At 41.2% G+C, this 16,331-nt stretch overlaps 1 protein-coding gene across 3 annotated transcripts in view; it reads left to right on the plus strand.

The window, feature by feature from the left end:
• Positions 1 to 16,331, plus strand: part of BTBD8 (BTB domain containing 8) — a 100,442-nt gene that overhangs the window by 59,649 nt on the left and 24,462 nt on the right. For all 3 annotated transcript variants that reach the window (XM_062191729.1, XM_062191730.1, XM_062191731.1), the window contains 2 exons: positions 4,117 to 4,205; positions 4,625 to 4,727. In XM_062191729.1, the coding sequence (XP_062047713.1) occupies positions 4,117 to 4,205; positions 4,625 to 4,727 (192 nt within the window). The remainder of the gene's footprint in view (positions 1 to 4,116; positions 4,206 to 4,624; positions 4,728 to 16,331) is intronic.

Genomic DNA, 16,331 nt, shown 5'->3' on the forward strand with positions numbered 1-16,331 from the left:
GTGGGAGACCCAGATGAAGCTTCTGGCTGCCAGCTTCAGCCTGGCTCAGCCCTGGTTGTTGCAGCCACTTGAATAGTAAACCAGTGGATGGAAGACTTTTCTGTCTCTCCCTCCGTTTCTCTTTGTAACTCTGTCTTTCAAATAAGTAAACAAATCTTTGAAAAAAAATATTAAGCCAGTTTAACGAATGGGAGCTCCACTTGAGAAATAACACATATAATATGCTTACAAAAAATGAAGTAATTCAAATCACTGTAATTAAGATTGATATGGGGAGTTTACTAAAAAGATGTAGGAGCATCCTGTATAATCCAAAGACAGAGTGTATAGCTGGGACTCAGTTAGGGTTTGCCCGAAGGAGAAAGGCTGTCAAGAACTAAGGTTACCTTCTCCATTTATCACAGAACTACACAATGCTTCATTGGTTCTTTTCTCAAAGTGTACTCCCTTCCACCACCTCTCTGTACGGTAGGTCCTTGGATGGAATAGAGGTCTTGTCTATCTGTCTTTGTAGGTGTGAATATTAACTTTTTAATTTTAGTTTATACACAGGTAAATTTACTGTCTAATGAAAGCTCCTACACTTTGTATTTTAAAACCATTTTGTACATAATTCTTTAGATCCTTCATTATTTTATTTATTTATTTTTAAACATTTTATTTATTTATTTGACAGGTAGAATTACAGACAGTGAGAGAGAGAGAGACAGAGAGAAAGGTCTTCCTTCTGTTGGTTTACCCCCCAAGTGGCTGCAACGGCCAGAGCTGTGCTGATCTGAAGCCAGGAGCCAGGAGCTTCTTCCTGGTCTCCCATGCGGGTGCAGGGGCCCAAGCACCTGGGCTGTCTTCTGCTGCTATCCCAGGCCACAGTAGAGAGCTTGGACTAGAAGAGGAGCAACCAGGACTAGAACCGGCACCCATATGGGATGCTGGTGCCGCAGGTGGAGGATTAATCTAGTGTGCCACGGCACTGGCCCCAATCTTTCATTATTTTAATGTACTATGTAGGCTATCTTCATTTTCTGCACTTTCTAAGTTTTCTACAATGAGCATGTATTATTTTTACAGTCAACAAAAACAAATCTCAAAAGAATTGTTTACATTATGTTTCCCTTTTATTTGGTACTTGCAGCAATAATATAAATTATAGGCTGGCGCCGTGGCTTAACAGGCTAATCCTCCGCCTTGCGGCGCCGGCACACCAGGTTCTAGTCCCGGTTGGGGCGCCGGATTCTGTCCCGGTTGCCCCTCTTCCAGGCCAGCTCTCTGCTATGGCCCGGGAAGGCAGTGGAGGATGGCCCAAGTGTTTGGGCCCTGCACCCGCATGGGAGACCAGGAGAAGCACCTGGCTCTTGGCTTCGGATCAGCGCGATGCGCCGGCCGCAGCGGCCATTGGAGGGTGAACCAATGGCAAAAAGGAAGACCTTTCTCTCTGTCTCTCTCTCTCACTATCCACTCTGCCTGTCAAAAAAATAAATAAATTTTAAAAAAATAATATAAATTATATAAATTCTAATTCAGTAATTTTAATAGCAATGTAAATGTAGATTTTTGTATTGGGTGGGACTTCTCCTAACTCCCTATAAGTAATAGCTGAGGAACCAGTCCGCATTTTCAAAAAGAGCCGTGAACATCTGGAACAGTACCAGCACCAATACTACCCCCACCAGGTTTACTGAGAGAAACAAACTCTCAGTCACCTTTCACTAACTATTCACTCCAACATCTAGGTCAGGGGACTGGAAGAAGGAGGGCAGGTTCTGGTGCCCTAAGCTTTGTAGAGATTTTAAAAATCTGGTGAAAGGCTTTTCCTTCTCCTTCATATGCCTCCCCCATCTTCTATTCAGATGAAAATTAGGAGAGAGATCCAAGTGTGTCACAAAGGTTAAAGATGGGAAGTATCTACAATAAGGAGATGATGTTTCATCCCCAGATGGACATTTAATATATCTCTAAAATGTATCCACCTTGAAGCTTCCAACAAAGAAGAAAAGAAAGTAATGAGAAATTTCTTGAGGTAGCTTGGAATATGCCTGAAAAACCTGTGAGAATATATTTGAATGTGGAGATTTCTTTTTTTTTAAAGGTTTATTTATTTATTTGAAAGTCAGAGTTATGCAGAGAGAGAAGGAGAAGCAGAGAGAGAGAAGGGGAGAGAGAGAGGTCTTCCATCTGCTGGTTCATTCCCTAGATGGCTGCAACGGCTGGAGCTGCACCGATCCGAAACCAGGAGCCAGGGGCTTCTTCCAGGTGTTCCATGCAGGTGCAGAGGCCCAAGGACTTGGGCCATCTTCTACTGCTTTCCCAGGCCACAGCAGAGAGCTGGATCAGAAGTGGAGCAGCCAGGACCATATGGGATGCCGGCACTGCAGGTGGTGGCTTTACCCGCTACACCACAGCCCTGGCCCCAAATGTGGAGATTTCTAATGGAAGGAGGCTTGCTGGAGAAGCCAGGACCAGCCCAATAATAAGAGATGGCAATTACTGTTGTACAGAGAAAAAAAATGTGGGAAGTCTCTTGCACATTTATATCTGGTCCACTGGGAAGAAGGACATTGTTGGTCCCATGAGAGCCAAAAGAGAATGATGCAGGACCAAGTTGTTCCTTATGAACCACTGAGGAGTCCTTATCCACTGAGAGGCTGAGATGCAGCCTGATCTATCCCAAAGAGAGCTACCACATCAGCAAAGGCCAACAGCATCTGAATTATACCAAAGTCCAGGACATCTTCCTACTGTTTTGATCTCTGCATAATTACATAAGGTGACCATAGTCATCTAAATCCCTCTTCCACAGGAGCTGGACCCAGAAAATGGGGGAGCAAGAGACTATACTGTGCTCTCTTCTGTATTCCACACCTTCCCAACCATAATTCTAGTCAGTGATGGTGAGAGTAAGAATTAATTCAGAAATATGGCCGGTGCCGCAGCTCAATAGGCTAATCCTCCACCTGCGGCGCCGGCACACCGGGTTCTAGTCCCGGTCAGGGCACCGTATTCTGTCCTGGTTGCTTCTCTTCCTGTCCATCTCTCTGCTGTGGCCAGGGAGTGCAGTGGAGGATGGCCCAAGTGCTTGGGCCCTGCACCCCACGGGAGACCAGGAGAAGCACCTGGCTCCTGCCTTTGGATCAGCGTGGTGCACCGGCCGCAGCGCGCTGGCCGCAGTGGCCATTGGAGGGTGAACCAACGGCAAAGGAAGACCTTTCTCTCTGTCTCTCTCTCTCATTGTCCACTCTGCCTGTCAAAATAATTAATTCGGAAATAAGACACATGTTAAAATAGTACTCTACTGAATTTCAATAACAGAATAATCAGAAAGTTATGGAATCTGCCTAGAATGTCATTAAGGGATAGAAAAATGGAGGATTTAATATAGCATGAGTGAAAGCACTAGTTGGCAAAATTTTTATCTTAGTGTCTCCTCTGAGATTTCTCAGTAAACTAATTATATCTAACATAAAAATAATCACTTTTATGAATAATCTTTAGACCATTGCTTCTAGTCTTTTATGTTCATGAGTACATATGGGTTATTTGCAGCTTTTTATATATATTTTGAATAATCCACTTAATTTTAAAAACATAAAAGGCATATTTATTTCTATTAAATCAACAAGAAATGAAATATTTTTAATAATGAGTATGATACTTTGTTGAAATCTTTTTTCACTTTATTTTTTAAAGTTATTCATTTATTTACTTGAGAGGCAGAGAGATGAAGAGAGACAGGGAGTCAAAGAGAGAGCTCCATTCATTGATTCACTCCCTAAGGCTGGCAGTGGCTGGGACTGAACCAAGACAAGGTCAGAGCCAGGAACTCAATCCAGGTCTCCCACATAGGTGGCTGGAATCCAATTACTTGAACCATCACCACTGACTGCCAGGGTCTCTGCATTAGCAAGAAGCTGGAGTCAGGAGCTGGTGCCAGAAACAGCCCAGGTACTCCAGTGTGGGATGTTGGTGTCTTGTCTCAATCTCAGTGCCAAATGCTAGCCCCTGAATTACATGTATTTATTCTACAGTTTAGGTATATAAATCAGATTATATTTATGAAACAAATACTCTAGCCTCTGTAAATTGAAAAAGAGTAAATATGGTGTTTTCTATCAATTTTAGCCTGTCCCCAGAACATTGGCATCTATACTAGAGTGCCTTATTATCGCTCATTCAGTTGGAGTGGAAACTCTTTTTGCTGACTGCATGAAGTAAGTTATCTTAATGGTGCTGATACTATTAATTTATGAATTTTGTCCTTAAATTCTCCAAATTTTACATACAAGTAGACTTAGCTTGTTTTCTTGGGTACAATGTAAGTGGCTTACTGGTTGCATCAATTTGAGTAGAAGTGTTGATTTAGACATTACTTGGATGCATGGAATCAATTTTATTTTAGCCAAACCATGATTAGTTATGTTAAAATCTGTGCAGACAACCCAAACTTTTTTAAAAATATGTGTTTACCACAAAGGGAGCATAGTTATGTTCATCTTAAAGCTCATAAAATTGATAGTAAATGTTAGTCAAAACATACATGTGTAATTTATATAATTAAAAGCCAAAATATTATTAACTGTATAAAGAAAAAGTTTTCATTTCTCTGACTGGGAATTCTTTACTTTAACAGGTGTATTGTGAAGCATTTTGCAAGGTTTTGGTCTGAGAGAAGCTTCGCAAATGTACCTCCTGAGATTCAGAGAGATTGTCTTCGTATGTTGATTCAGTCCTTAGTGAGTATAACCTGAATACCCTAGTTTGTATGTCCATCAAAAGTCTTACTCAGTTCTGTATAGTGCTTTTAAAGATTTACACAGGAATATTGAATATTATTATAAAAGCAAGATAAGAAGGTAAGAGAGCCAGTTGTAGATAACACAGAACCAATCCAGAAAATCTAGCCTTAAGATTCTGTTTCCCTGGAATAACTCTTACTACCCAATTCATCAGTCATCTAGGATATAATCAAGTGAGTAGAACCACTGGGGCCATGGATTGGTTCATTAACAAAGGGGGCATGATGTCGGTGATGGAGGGTATACTTTGGCTCAGCAAAATGGACTTCTACTTACCCTGGTCAATCTAGGTATAAAACTGAAACTTCTCAGTTAATTTCAGCTGTCTACCTGGTGGCAGGCTGATTATGCTGGACCACTCCTATCATGGAAAAGGCAATGCTTTTTTCTTACTGGAACAGACGTTTTCTCTGGACATGGTCTAACCTCCATTGTGCACAATGTTTCTGCTAAAAATCAATGACCATGAGCTTACTGAATGCCTCATCCATCAATGTAATATTTCACACAGAATTACTTTTGACTAGGGAACTAACTCACTTCACAGCAAATGAAATACAGTGAAATGAAATACAGGCCATATTCATGGAATTCACTGGTCTTATAGGGATCTGCATCATTCTAAAGCATCTGGCTTGAGAGAATGGAAGATTCATTGCAGTGCCATATTTGTGGCAATTCCTTGTGGATTTGTGATACTATCCTCTAGGATGCAATATATGCTCCAAGTTAGTTTTTGATTTATGGTGCCATTTATTTCTTCCCTAGCCAGGATTCATGCATCCAGAAATCAGGGTTGGAAATGGCTTCACACACAATTACACCCTATGATCCACTAGCAAAATTTTTTACTTCCTTTCCCTGCAACTTTAGGCTCTGCTGATCTAGATTATAGTTCCAAAGAGAAGAATGCTTCCAGCTGGGAACACAATAATGATTCCATTGAACTGCCTTTATCTAGACACTTTGTAAATACACAGGCAAAGAAGGGAAATTATTGATAGATTAAGCCTATCAAGAGGAAATTAAGTTGCTACTATACAGTATGGGAAGAGCACATCTGAAACGCCATACTCCAGGTTCCATGAGTAAAATTAATAGAAAGTTGTAGTAATCCGATTTAGGCATTGGTGATGTTAGAGCCTAGGTTCTAAAGGAATGAAAGTTTGGGCTCCACAACCAGTTAAGGAACTACAAATAGTGAAGGTACTTGCTGAGGACAAAGGAAATATACATTGAGTAGTGGAAGAAGTTAATTATAAATAACAACTGTGACCATGTGACTAGTTCTAGAAATGAATTCTGCAGTATTATGATATAAGCATATTCATATCCCCTTTTATATAAATATGTCTATATGTTAATGAAATGATTTTGGATGTTTCCCACTGTGTCATTCCCTTACAATCACATATAAAACACATTAATAATATTTGTCATGACATGTATATCTTCATATTTGTTATAAGATATTAAAGGAAACTCTGAGCTAGTTTCTTTTTTAAAAAAATATTTATTTATTTATTTGAAAGAGTTACAGAGATAGGTAGAGACAGAGAGAGAGGTCTTCTATCCTCTGGTTCACTCCCCATTTGGCCACAACAGCCAGAGCTGCACCGATCCAAAGCCAGGAGCTTCTTCCGGGTCTCCCACGTGGGTGCAGGGGCCCCGGGGCTTGGGCCATCTTCTACTGCCTTCCCAGGCCACAGCAGAGAGCTGGATGGAAGTGGAGCAGCCAGATCTCAAACCCGCGTCCATATGGGATGCTGGCACTGCAGGTGGCGGCCCCCCGTAACAGTTTCACATGTAGAGATATAGATATGTCTCCTAGTGGTTCTGTTTTCTGATTATACCCTGAATGTTAACATCAGATAGCATTACATAGAGGATACATCTAACTTTAACTGGTATAATAAGTGTTGGCCATCAGTTGGTGAGATACTGCCATAAAAAATAAACGTCAACCTGTGTTTAAGATAATGAAGGATTTTGTACTTTTGTTGCTTACTATTGTGCACTAATTTCATTTGTCACCAAATAGTTGTTCCTTGTTTATGAAGCAAATAAATGGCTCATCAATAATTCAGTTCACTAGAAATGGAAGCATCAATTAGTAGTACTAATAGTAGTACTAATATGTGGCAGATTTTTGTTAGAACTTTATAGTTAAATACACACACACAAACACACACACAAATTTAGTGCAAGATAGGTACTACAGATTCAATATCCCTTACCTGAAATGCTTGGCACCAAAAGTGTTTCAGATTTCAGATTTTTTTTTAATATTTGCGTAGACTTTACCAATTGAGAGTACTAATATGGAAATTCAGAATCTGAAAAGCTCCGAAATCCAAAACGTTCTGAATGCTGAGTCTATACACAGATACTTCAGAAACTTCATTGAAAATGTGCTGCTTGTCACGGGGCAGCAGGTCCAATAGAGCTCCTCAGGGCCAGCCTGGGGAGCTCAGGGGCCGAGCGGGATGATGAGTGTCAGCGGCAAAGGAACCACACCAGAGCAGGGAGATCAGTCATCGCCCAGGGTGCAGCTGGGTTATCGACTTTATTGGGAAGGGGAAAAGCTTTTATAGACACAGAAAGGGGGCTGTCCAGGGCACAAGGGAACCGAGCCAACCAGCTGAAAGGTAAAGCAGGACACGAGCCTGGCACGCCCTCAAGGGCCTATCACAGTCGATGACACATACTGTTCACGAATACGGAAGTCTCCTGTCAGGCTAAGTACCTCCCCTGGGAGCCATCTTGGATTGTTGGAAACGCTGAGTCACGGGGATGTGGAAGTGCGGCAAACTCTCCAGCAAAGGCTTAGCAGCCTTGTCAAGCAAAGGCTTAGCAACTTTGTTTTCTTTTCGATTGGAGCCCCCTGCAAAAATATCATTAAAATATATGTTTATTTTGGTGCAAAAATTGTGAAACCAGTGCATATATATGGTCTTTCAAAAGTTCATGGAAAATGAATATTATCAAAAATCTATATTGTGGAATGCTGCACTATTTGACATTCCGACCATCAGTGTGACAAAAATCTCTTCTCTCCACATCTTTTTTTTTTTTTTTTTTTTTTGAGAGGTAGAGTTACAGACAATGAGAGAGAGACAAACAGAAAAGTCTTCCTTCTGTTGGTTCACTACCCAAATGGCTGCCACTGCTGGCGCTGTGCCGATCTGAAGCCAGGAGCCAGGTGCTTCTTCCTGGTCTGCCATGCGGGTGCAGGGGCCCAAGCACTTGTGCCATCCTCCACTGCCCTCCCAGGCCACAGCAGAGAGCTGAACTGGAAGAGAAGCAGCTGGGACTAGAACCCAGTGCCCATATGGGATGCCAGCTCCACAGGCGGAGGATTAACCAAGTGAGCCGTTGTGCTGGCCCCCCTCCACATCTTTGCCAGCACTTTTCTTTTGCTTTTATGATAGGTTGCCATCAGAACTTGTGTGGTAATCTACTGTGGTTTTTCAATTTAACATATTTTTCATTTTTAAAGGAATTTATCAATACATTAGGTTCTTAGGATCATAGGGATGATAATTGCTATAACACAATTCTCATCAATTCTCATGTTAATGTAATATTAATACAAAGAGAAGAGATGCAATGTAGTTCGTAGATGCAGTTCTAAGATATTTCCCTCCCTCCCTCCATCTCTCTTTCTTTCTGGATATTAATCCTTTCTCAGATAGGTAGCTTGCAAATGTTTTTTCCTATTCTGTTGGATGTCTCTTTATTCCATTGACTTTTTCCTTTGCTGTGCAAAAGCTTCTGAATTTTATATAATCCCATTTCTCTAGTTTTCTTTTTGTTGCCTGTGCTTGGGGGTCTTATCCAAGAAGTCATCATCTATATCAATGTCTTAAAATGTTTCCCCTACATTTTCTTCCAGCAACTTCATAGTCTCAGGACTTAAATTTAGGTCGTTGATTCATCTTGAGTTCATTTTTGTATATGGTGAGAGGTAGGGGTCTAATTTCATTCTTCTATATACATACATCCAGTTTTGCCAGCACCACTTATTGAAGAGATTATCCTTTCTTCAGTGTATGGTCTGGTCACTTTTGTCAAAAATCAGCTGGCTGATTGTGGAAGACAATATAGAGATACCTCAGAAAGCTGACAATAGATATCCTATATGACTCAGCAATCCCACTTCTGGCAGTTTACCTAAACAAAATGAAAGCATCATATGAGTTATCTGTACCCCATGTTTATTGCAGCTCAATTAACAATAGCTAAGATAGGAATCAACCCAGATGTCTATCAACTGATGATTAGATAAAGAAATTATGGTGTATATACACTATGGAATACCACTCAGCTATAAAAAAAAAATAATGAAGTCCTGTCTTTTGCAACAAAGTGGATGCAACTGGAAACCATTATACTTAGTGAAATAAGCCAGGCCCCAAAAGAAAAATACCATATGTGTTCCCTGATCTGTGGTAGCTAATAGAGTACCAAAAATATGTATAGGAGTGAAAATGACATTTTGAGCTTAATGATTGTTTGCAGCCCTTGTTACTATTATTAAGGAAGTGTTTTTTTTCTTCATACTATTTGTTGAGCTCATTAGTTAGTTTAGGGTTAATTTTATGAGTATAAAGTAAACTGAAAGCAGATCATTGTAAAAATTAACAGAGGGAATAGGAGACTAATAAGGAAGAAGGGTTGGAAGCAAGGGTGGGAGGGAGGGTAGAGTAGGAAGGATCACTATGTTCCTAAATCTGTATATATGAAATACATGAAATTTGAATACCTTAAATACAATTTAAAAAAAGAAAAAGAAAACTCCATATGAAAATCCCAGATGGATTTAGGAAGGAAAAAATGCACTGCCAACAATCTTTGAATGTTGGAAATATTTAATAAAAAAAGATTTTTTAAAAAAAGAACCTTGCTCTCACTTGATGGAAGATCCCTTCACCCTGTATCTTGCTCTCTCTGTGTAAGTCTGACTTTCAAATAAGTAATAAATCTTCAAAAAATGTTATTAAGCCAAAAATGCCTTTAAGACACCTAACCCACTGAACCTCATGCCATAGCTAGGCAGTGCACTGTAGCATCCTAGTTGTTTCCCTCTGATGATCGTGTGGCTGACTGGGAGCTATGGCTTGCTCTTGTTGTTCAGTAACACGAGAGAATATTGTAGCAAATATCAATAGCCCAGGAAAAGATCAAAATTCAAAATTTGAAGTACAATTTCTATTGAATGCATATTACTTTTGCACCCTGATGAAGCTGAAAAATTGTAAGGTGCACCATTATGAGTTGGGAACTATCAATTTATGTTTACATTTGCCTTTGCCAGTGAGTTGTTTTTTTTTTTTTTTTTTAATTTTTGACAGGCAGAGTGGACAGTGAGAGAGAGAGACAGAGAGAAAGGTCTTCCTTTGCCGTTGGTTCACCCTCTAATGGCCGCCGCGGTAGCGCGCTGCGGCCGGCGCACCGCGCTGTTCCGATGGCAGGAGCCATGTGCTTCTCCTGGTCTCCCATGGGGTGCAGGGCCCAAGGACTTGGGCCATCCTCCACTGCACTCCCCGGCCACAGCAGAGAGCTGGCCTGGAAGAGGGGCAACCGGGACAGGATCGGTGCCCCGACCGGGACTAGAACCCGGTGTGCCGGCGCCGCAAGGCGGAGGATTAGCCTGTTGTGCCAGTGAGTTTTGTACTATCGAATGCTATCATGTTGCTGCTTAGTTTGTGTTTCAAGTTGTTTCAAGCCCGGAGCATTCTTGTAAGGCAGTCTGCTGGTGGTGGTGAGTCCCCTTTGGTTTGCCTGAGAAAATCTGTACCTGTCCTTCACTTCTGGAGGATGTTTTGCCAGGTATAATTTTTTAGTTTTTGTCTTTCAGCATTTTGAAAATATTATTGCACTTCCTTCTGTCCTGCAAAATTCCTGCAGGAAAACCTGCTGGTAGTATTATGAACATGGCTTTGTGTGAGACAAATAGCTTTCTCTCTTACTTCTTCCAAAACTCTCTTTATCTTTGACTTGGTTACTTGATAATAATGAATCTCAGTATCGATTCTTGGGGGCATCTTATTTGAGTACATTGGGCTACCTGGATCAGAATGTCCATTTCCTTTTCCAGATTTGGAGTGTTTTCAGCTGTTACTTCTTTTTGAAAAAAAATTGTTTACTTGAAAGGCAGAGTTAGAGAGACGAGAGAAACGGGGAGAGGCAGAAAGAGCAAGAGTGAGCAAGCTTCCATCTGTTGGTTCACTCTCCAAATGGGCACAAAAACCAGGGCTGGGCCAGGCCAAAACCAAGAACCAGGAGCTTCATCCAGGTCTCCCACATGGGTGCAGGGACCCAAGTATTTGGACCATCCTCCACTGCTTTCTCAGGCACATTAGCAGGGAGCTGGATCTGAAGTGGAGCACCCAGGACTTGAACCAATGCTAATATGGGATGCTGGCATTGTAGGCAGCAGCTTTATCCACTGAGCTTCAGCTCCATCTGCCTCAGCCATTATTTCTTTAAAGAACTTTCCCGATGACCTTTGTTCTGTCTTTTTTTTCCTTTGGAACTCCTGTATTGAGTGTATTGGTCTACTTGATGTTGTCCCTTAAGATTTCTTTACTCTTTTTCATTTGTGTTTCTTTTTGCTCCTCTGATTGAGCAATTCCAGTGACCTGTCTTTAAATTTGCTGGCCCTTTCTTCTGTTTGATCTAGTCTGCTGTTGTGTTCTTCAGATCCGTGATTTCTGTTTAGTACTTAAACTTTTAATTTATTTTCTCTTTATTTGAAAGGCAAGGAGACAGAGACGGACAGAGAAGTCTTTCACTGAATGGTTTAATCCCCATATGCTCAGCCCAAGATGGGCCAGGCCAAAGCCAGGAGCTTGGATCTTAATCTTGTTTCTCATATGAGTGGCAGGGACCCAAATACTTAAGTCATCTGCTTCGTCCTAGAGTGTATATTAGCAGGAAGCTGGAATTGTAATCAGAGCCAAGACCTGAATCCAGGCATTCCAATATGGGATGTATACATCCCAAGCAACATTTTAACTACTACACCAAATGCCCAATCCTGTTTGGTACTTCTAAATGTTTTCTACCTCTTTGTTGAAATTATCATTATTTCATGCTTTCTTCAGACTTTGGTGAGCATCTTTATGTTGGTTATTTTGAATTCTCTGTCAGATAAATCATGTATTTTCATTACATTTAGGTCAGTTTCTGGATGTTTGTCTTCTTTTTGTTTGAAATGTATTTTATTGTTTCATTTTCCTTAACTTTCAGTGGCCACACATTAGACAGAATAATCACATCTTCCACTAGCCTCTTCTAGGAGAAGACTCTTACCAATCAGGTTCTCAACCTTTTTGCTAGTCCAACCCACTTTCTTTGTTCTTAGTGGTTCCCAGAGAACTGGGTATGCTGTGTCCTGTTAGTGCTGTGACCCAAGCAAGATGAAAGCCAATCCCTTGGGATCCTCACGGAAAAACTGGATCATTGGATACTCTGCAACTCCTTCTCTCCCCAAGGAGAAGATGGAGCTTGGGGTTTTTCCTGTCTGCTCCGGGTGGATCCAGAGAAAGGGGCTGTGGTAACTAGTTGCATGATACCTCATCTACCATCTTTGTTCTCAGTAGCCCCCAGATAGCTAGCATATGCCAGGTCTCCAAACAGGTGGGACAGAAGCACATCTTGTGGGAAATTCCAATTAAAGGTTGGATTTTGACACATGTTCTAATTCTTTCTCTCCCCAGGGAGAACAGAAAGCTGAAATTTTTGGTCCATTCACTTTTTTTTGAGCCACGGTGAGAGACCATGCTGATTCACAGCCCAAACCATCATCTTTATTCTCACTGGCCCCTGGGAGGATATTTTATCCTGGGTTGTCTGATACACGCAAGACAAAGCCAGTTCTTCAGATATCCCCCAGTCGAGTTAATATATTGGACATCCAGGCTAACCCTTTCCATCCCCAGGGAGAATCTGGGAGCAAGAGTTTTTTACCTACTGGCTCTGTGTTGAGCTGGCAGGAGGGACCATTGTTACTGCCAGCCCAAACCATCATCTCTTTTCTCCCTCAGCTAGCTAGAGTTTGCCAGGCATCAGCAGCATTCCAGTTAGTCTGGTATGACAGAAGCCAGTCTTCTGGGAAGCCCCCAGAAAAGTTATGATGTTTTATGCATGATCCATCTCTTTCCCTCCCCAGGGAGAAGCTGAGAGCTGTATGGCTCCATGCTAGAGGTAAAGATTCTGGTGAGCAAGTGTCTCCAATTTCCTTTCCAGCTTTAAAATGTCTGGTTTTACATTCACCCAGGTGTATGAGCCTCTCAACTACTTTCTGGATTTCTCACAAAGAGAATTCACCCATTAATTGTTGAATTGATGTGTTCATGGGTAAAGGAGGGTTCAGGATTTCATATTCTGCCATTTTGCTGATGTCATCTCTTCTCAAGTCACTTTTTTTTTTTTTTTTAGCATGCCTGTCTCTCTCTTTTTAAAAGTTTTATTTATTTTATTTGAAAGGCAGTGAGACAGAGAGTGCTCTCATCCATGGTCCACTCCCCAAATGCCCACAACAGCCATATACACTAACATACAGAACTGAAACCCCAGTTTCACAAAAGAACTCATAGCCTTATCATATATGAGGTACTGGTGTTTTCTGTTTCTCTCCCTCTCCCCTTTTTTTCCTTCGTTTTGTTTTTTAGTGCTGATTGTGAACCACTTAAGTGTGTGGCTCTAGGTTGCTAGGGAAGAATCTACCATTTGAGAAACAGTGCTCATATTGAATGTATGTTGGCAGTGTTTTGGAAGCCCCTGGTGTATGTACTCCAGCCATTTCTGCAGCATCTAGCCTCACATAGGTGTGATCTGACAGCACTTTTTCTCAGCCACAAACACATCTCTCTCATCACTTTCCATCCTAGCCTTCACTGCTGCTCCACAAGGGTTACCTGCCGCTCAGCAGTTCTGATCTGTGTAAACTGCTAATGAAAGGGAATTAACACCCCAGGCAGCAAGCCTTGACAAATGGGAGGTGGGAACAGCTGGTGAAACTGTTTCCAAGTTTTATTCCTTGAGTGGTTAATTCAAAGTATATCCTTGATGCCCCTTCAAATGCCCACCCAAAATATTGAACCCCAGTTGCCTAAAATAGCTAATGTTCTATCCGTGCTTTCCAAATTATCATTCACACAGAAAACCTTTAGGGATCATGTTTAAATGCAGATTCTAATTCAGTAAGTCAAGGGAGGAGCTCTGTCTCATGCCACAGATCACTTTTTGGGTTGCAGGGAGTTAGAAAACACACCTTTATATTGGCTTTTCCTCCTTCTGAGTTTCACTCTCCTCAGGGCCTATTGGGATCACTTCCCCAAATGAGGCATCTGCGTACCAGCCTCTTTCTCAGACTCAGTCTTTAGGCAGATCCCAGGTAGTATTAACCCAACAGTTCTACTTCTAGGAATGTGTCCTATAGCTAAATTCGTATATTGTGAAATAATGTTACATACATGGTAAATACTGAAACATTATAATAACAAAATATTGGAAACCATGTAAATATCTATAGATGACTGGTTAAATGACTTATGGGATATCTATATTATGGGCTACTACATGGCTATTTAAACAATAAAAGTTTTTACACTTTATGGATTTAAAAATATTCAAGATAGATATTAAGTGTAAAGGGCAATGTATAGAAAACCATGTATATTAATGCTCCATTTGATTAAATAAGGAGAAAAATACATATAAACCAAACATCATTTAACAACAGGGACACATTGTGAAGATCAATCATGGTGTTTTACAAACCACACAAGAGTGTACTTATGCAGACCTAGATGGGATAGCCTACTGCACACTTAAGGCTCTATGGTGCAGCCTTTTGCTTCTAGGCTGTAAGCCTGTACTGAAGATAACAGGCAGTTGTAACACAATGGTAAGTATTTGTATATTTAAGCATATCTCAACAGAAGTGGTACAGTAAAGATACAGTATGATAAACATAAAAGGCTATACCCATAAAGGATGTTTACCATGATTGGCCCTTACAGGACTACAAGTTGCTGTGAATGAGACAGTGAGTGAGTATGGGTGAATATGAAGGTCTAGGACATTACTGTATACCACTGGAGACTTCATAAACATTGAACACTTTGGCTACCCTAAATTTATTTTAAAATATTTTTTTATTAGGGGCCAGGCGATCAATACTTTTCTTTTTAAAAAAGATTAATTTTTAAAATGTTTTTCTTTCTTCAAAAATAAATTAACTTTAGATTACTTTAATGTTTTACCTTAAAATTTTTTTTTACTATTTTATAGTAATACTTAGCTTAAAACACAAGCACATTGTATAGTACACAAAAATATTTTCTGGTGCAGCTGTTTTTCTAGTGGTGGAGATGCCCATGTCCCATATCGAAATGCCTAGATTTGAGACCTGGCACCCAATTCCAGCTTCCTAATAATGCAGACCTGAGAGGCAAAAGTGATAGCTCAAGAAATTGAGTTCCTGCCACTCATGTGTGGGGCCTGGATTGAGTTCCTGGCTCCAGCTCCAGCTCCAGCTCCCACCCACTCAGTCCCAGCTGTTTTGGGCATTTGGGAAGTGAACTAGCAGCTGAGAGCTAGCTCATTCACTCGCTTTCTCTCTGCCTCTCAAAAACATTGTCTTTCTGTGTATCTTTATTTTGTAAGCATTTTTATATTTTTGGTGTTTAAAAACATTTTTTGTTCAAGACCAGCATACATATTAGCCTAGCCCTATACAGGTTCGGAATCATCAACATCACTGTCTTGTGCCTCCGTATCTGTCCCATTGGGAGATCCTCAGGAGCAGTGGCGTACATGGAGCCCTTATCTCATTTGGAAACGATGCCTTCTTCTGAACACCTCCTGAAGTATCTGCCTGAGGCTCTTTTTGAGGAAATGTTACTATTTTCATAAGTATTTCCATGCTTTATTGCTTGGTTTGTTTCTCTTTTTGCATCATAGATATGCTTGTAAACTGATAATACAACATGGACATTCCTTTTTATTAATGAAAACTTTTGGTGTTAAGAGTTCATTGTCAAGGCCAGTGCTGTGGCATAGTTTAAGCCTCTGCCTGAGGAGCCAGCATCCCATACTGGGTTTGAGTCCCAGCTGCTCCACTTCCCCTTCAGCTCCCCGCTAATGGCCAGGGAAAGCAGCAAAGGATATCCCAAGTGCTTGGACCTCTGTACCCACTTGGGAAACCAGGAAGAAGCTCGTGGCTCCTGGCTTCAGATGGGCCCAGCTCTGGCCATTGTGGCCATTTTGGAAGTGAACCAGCAGATTAAAGACTTCCCTGTCTTTCCCCCTTTCTGTCTGTAACTCTACATTTCAGATAAATAAATAAATCTTTAAAAACAAAAGAGTTTTGGCCGGTGCCGCGGCTCAATAAGGCTAATCCTCCACCTGTGGTGGCGGCACACCGGGTTCTAGTCCTGGTCGGGGCGCCGGATTCTGTCCTAGTTGCCCCTCTTCCAGGCCAGCTCTCTGCTATGGCCCGGGAGTGCAGTGGAGGATGGCCCAAGTGCT

Source organism: Lepus europaeus, chromosome 5, assembly GCF_033115175.1.
Source record: "Lepus europaeus isolate LE1 chromosome 5, mLepTim1.pri, whole genome shotgun sequence".
NCBI classification, from domain to species: domain Eukaryota; kingdom Metazoa; phylum Chordata; class Mammalia; order Lagomorpha; family Leporidae; genus Lepus; species Lepus europaeus.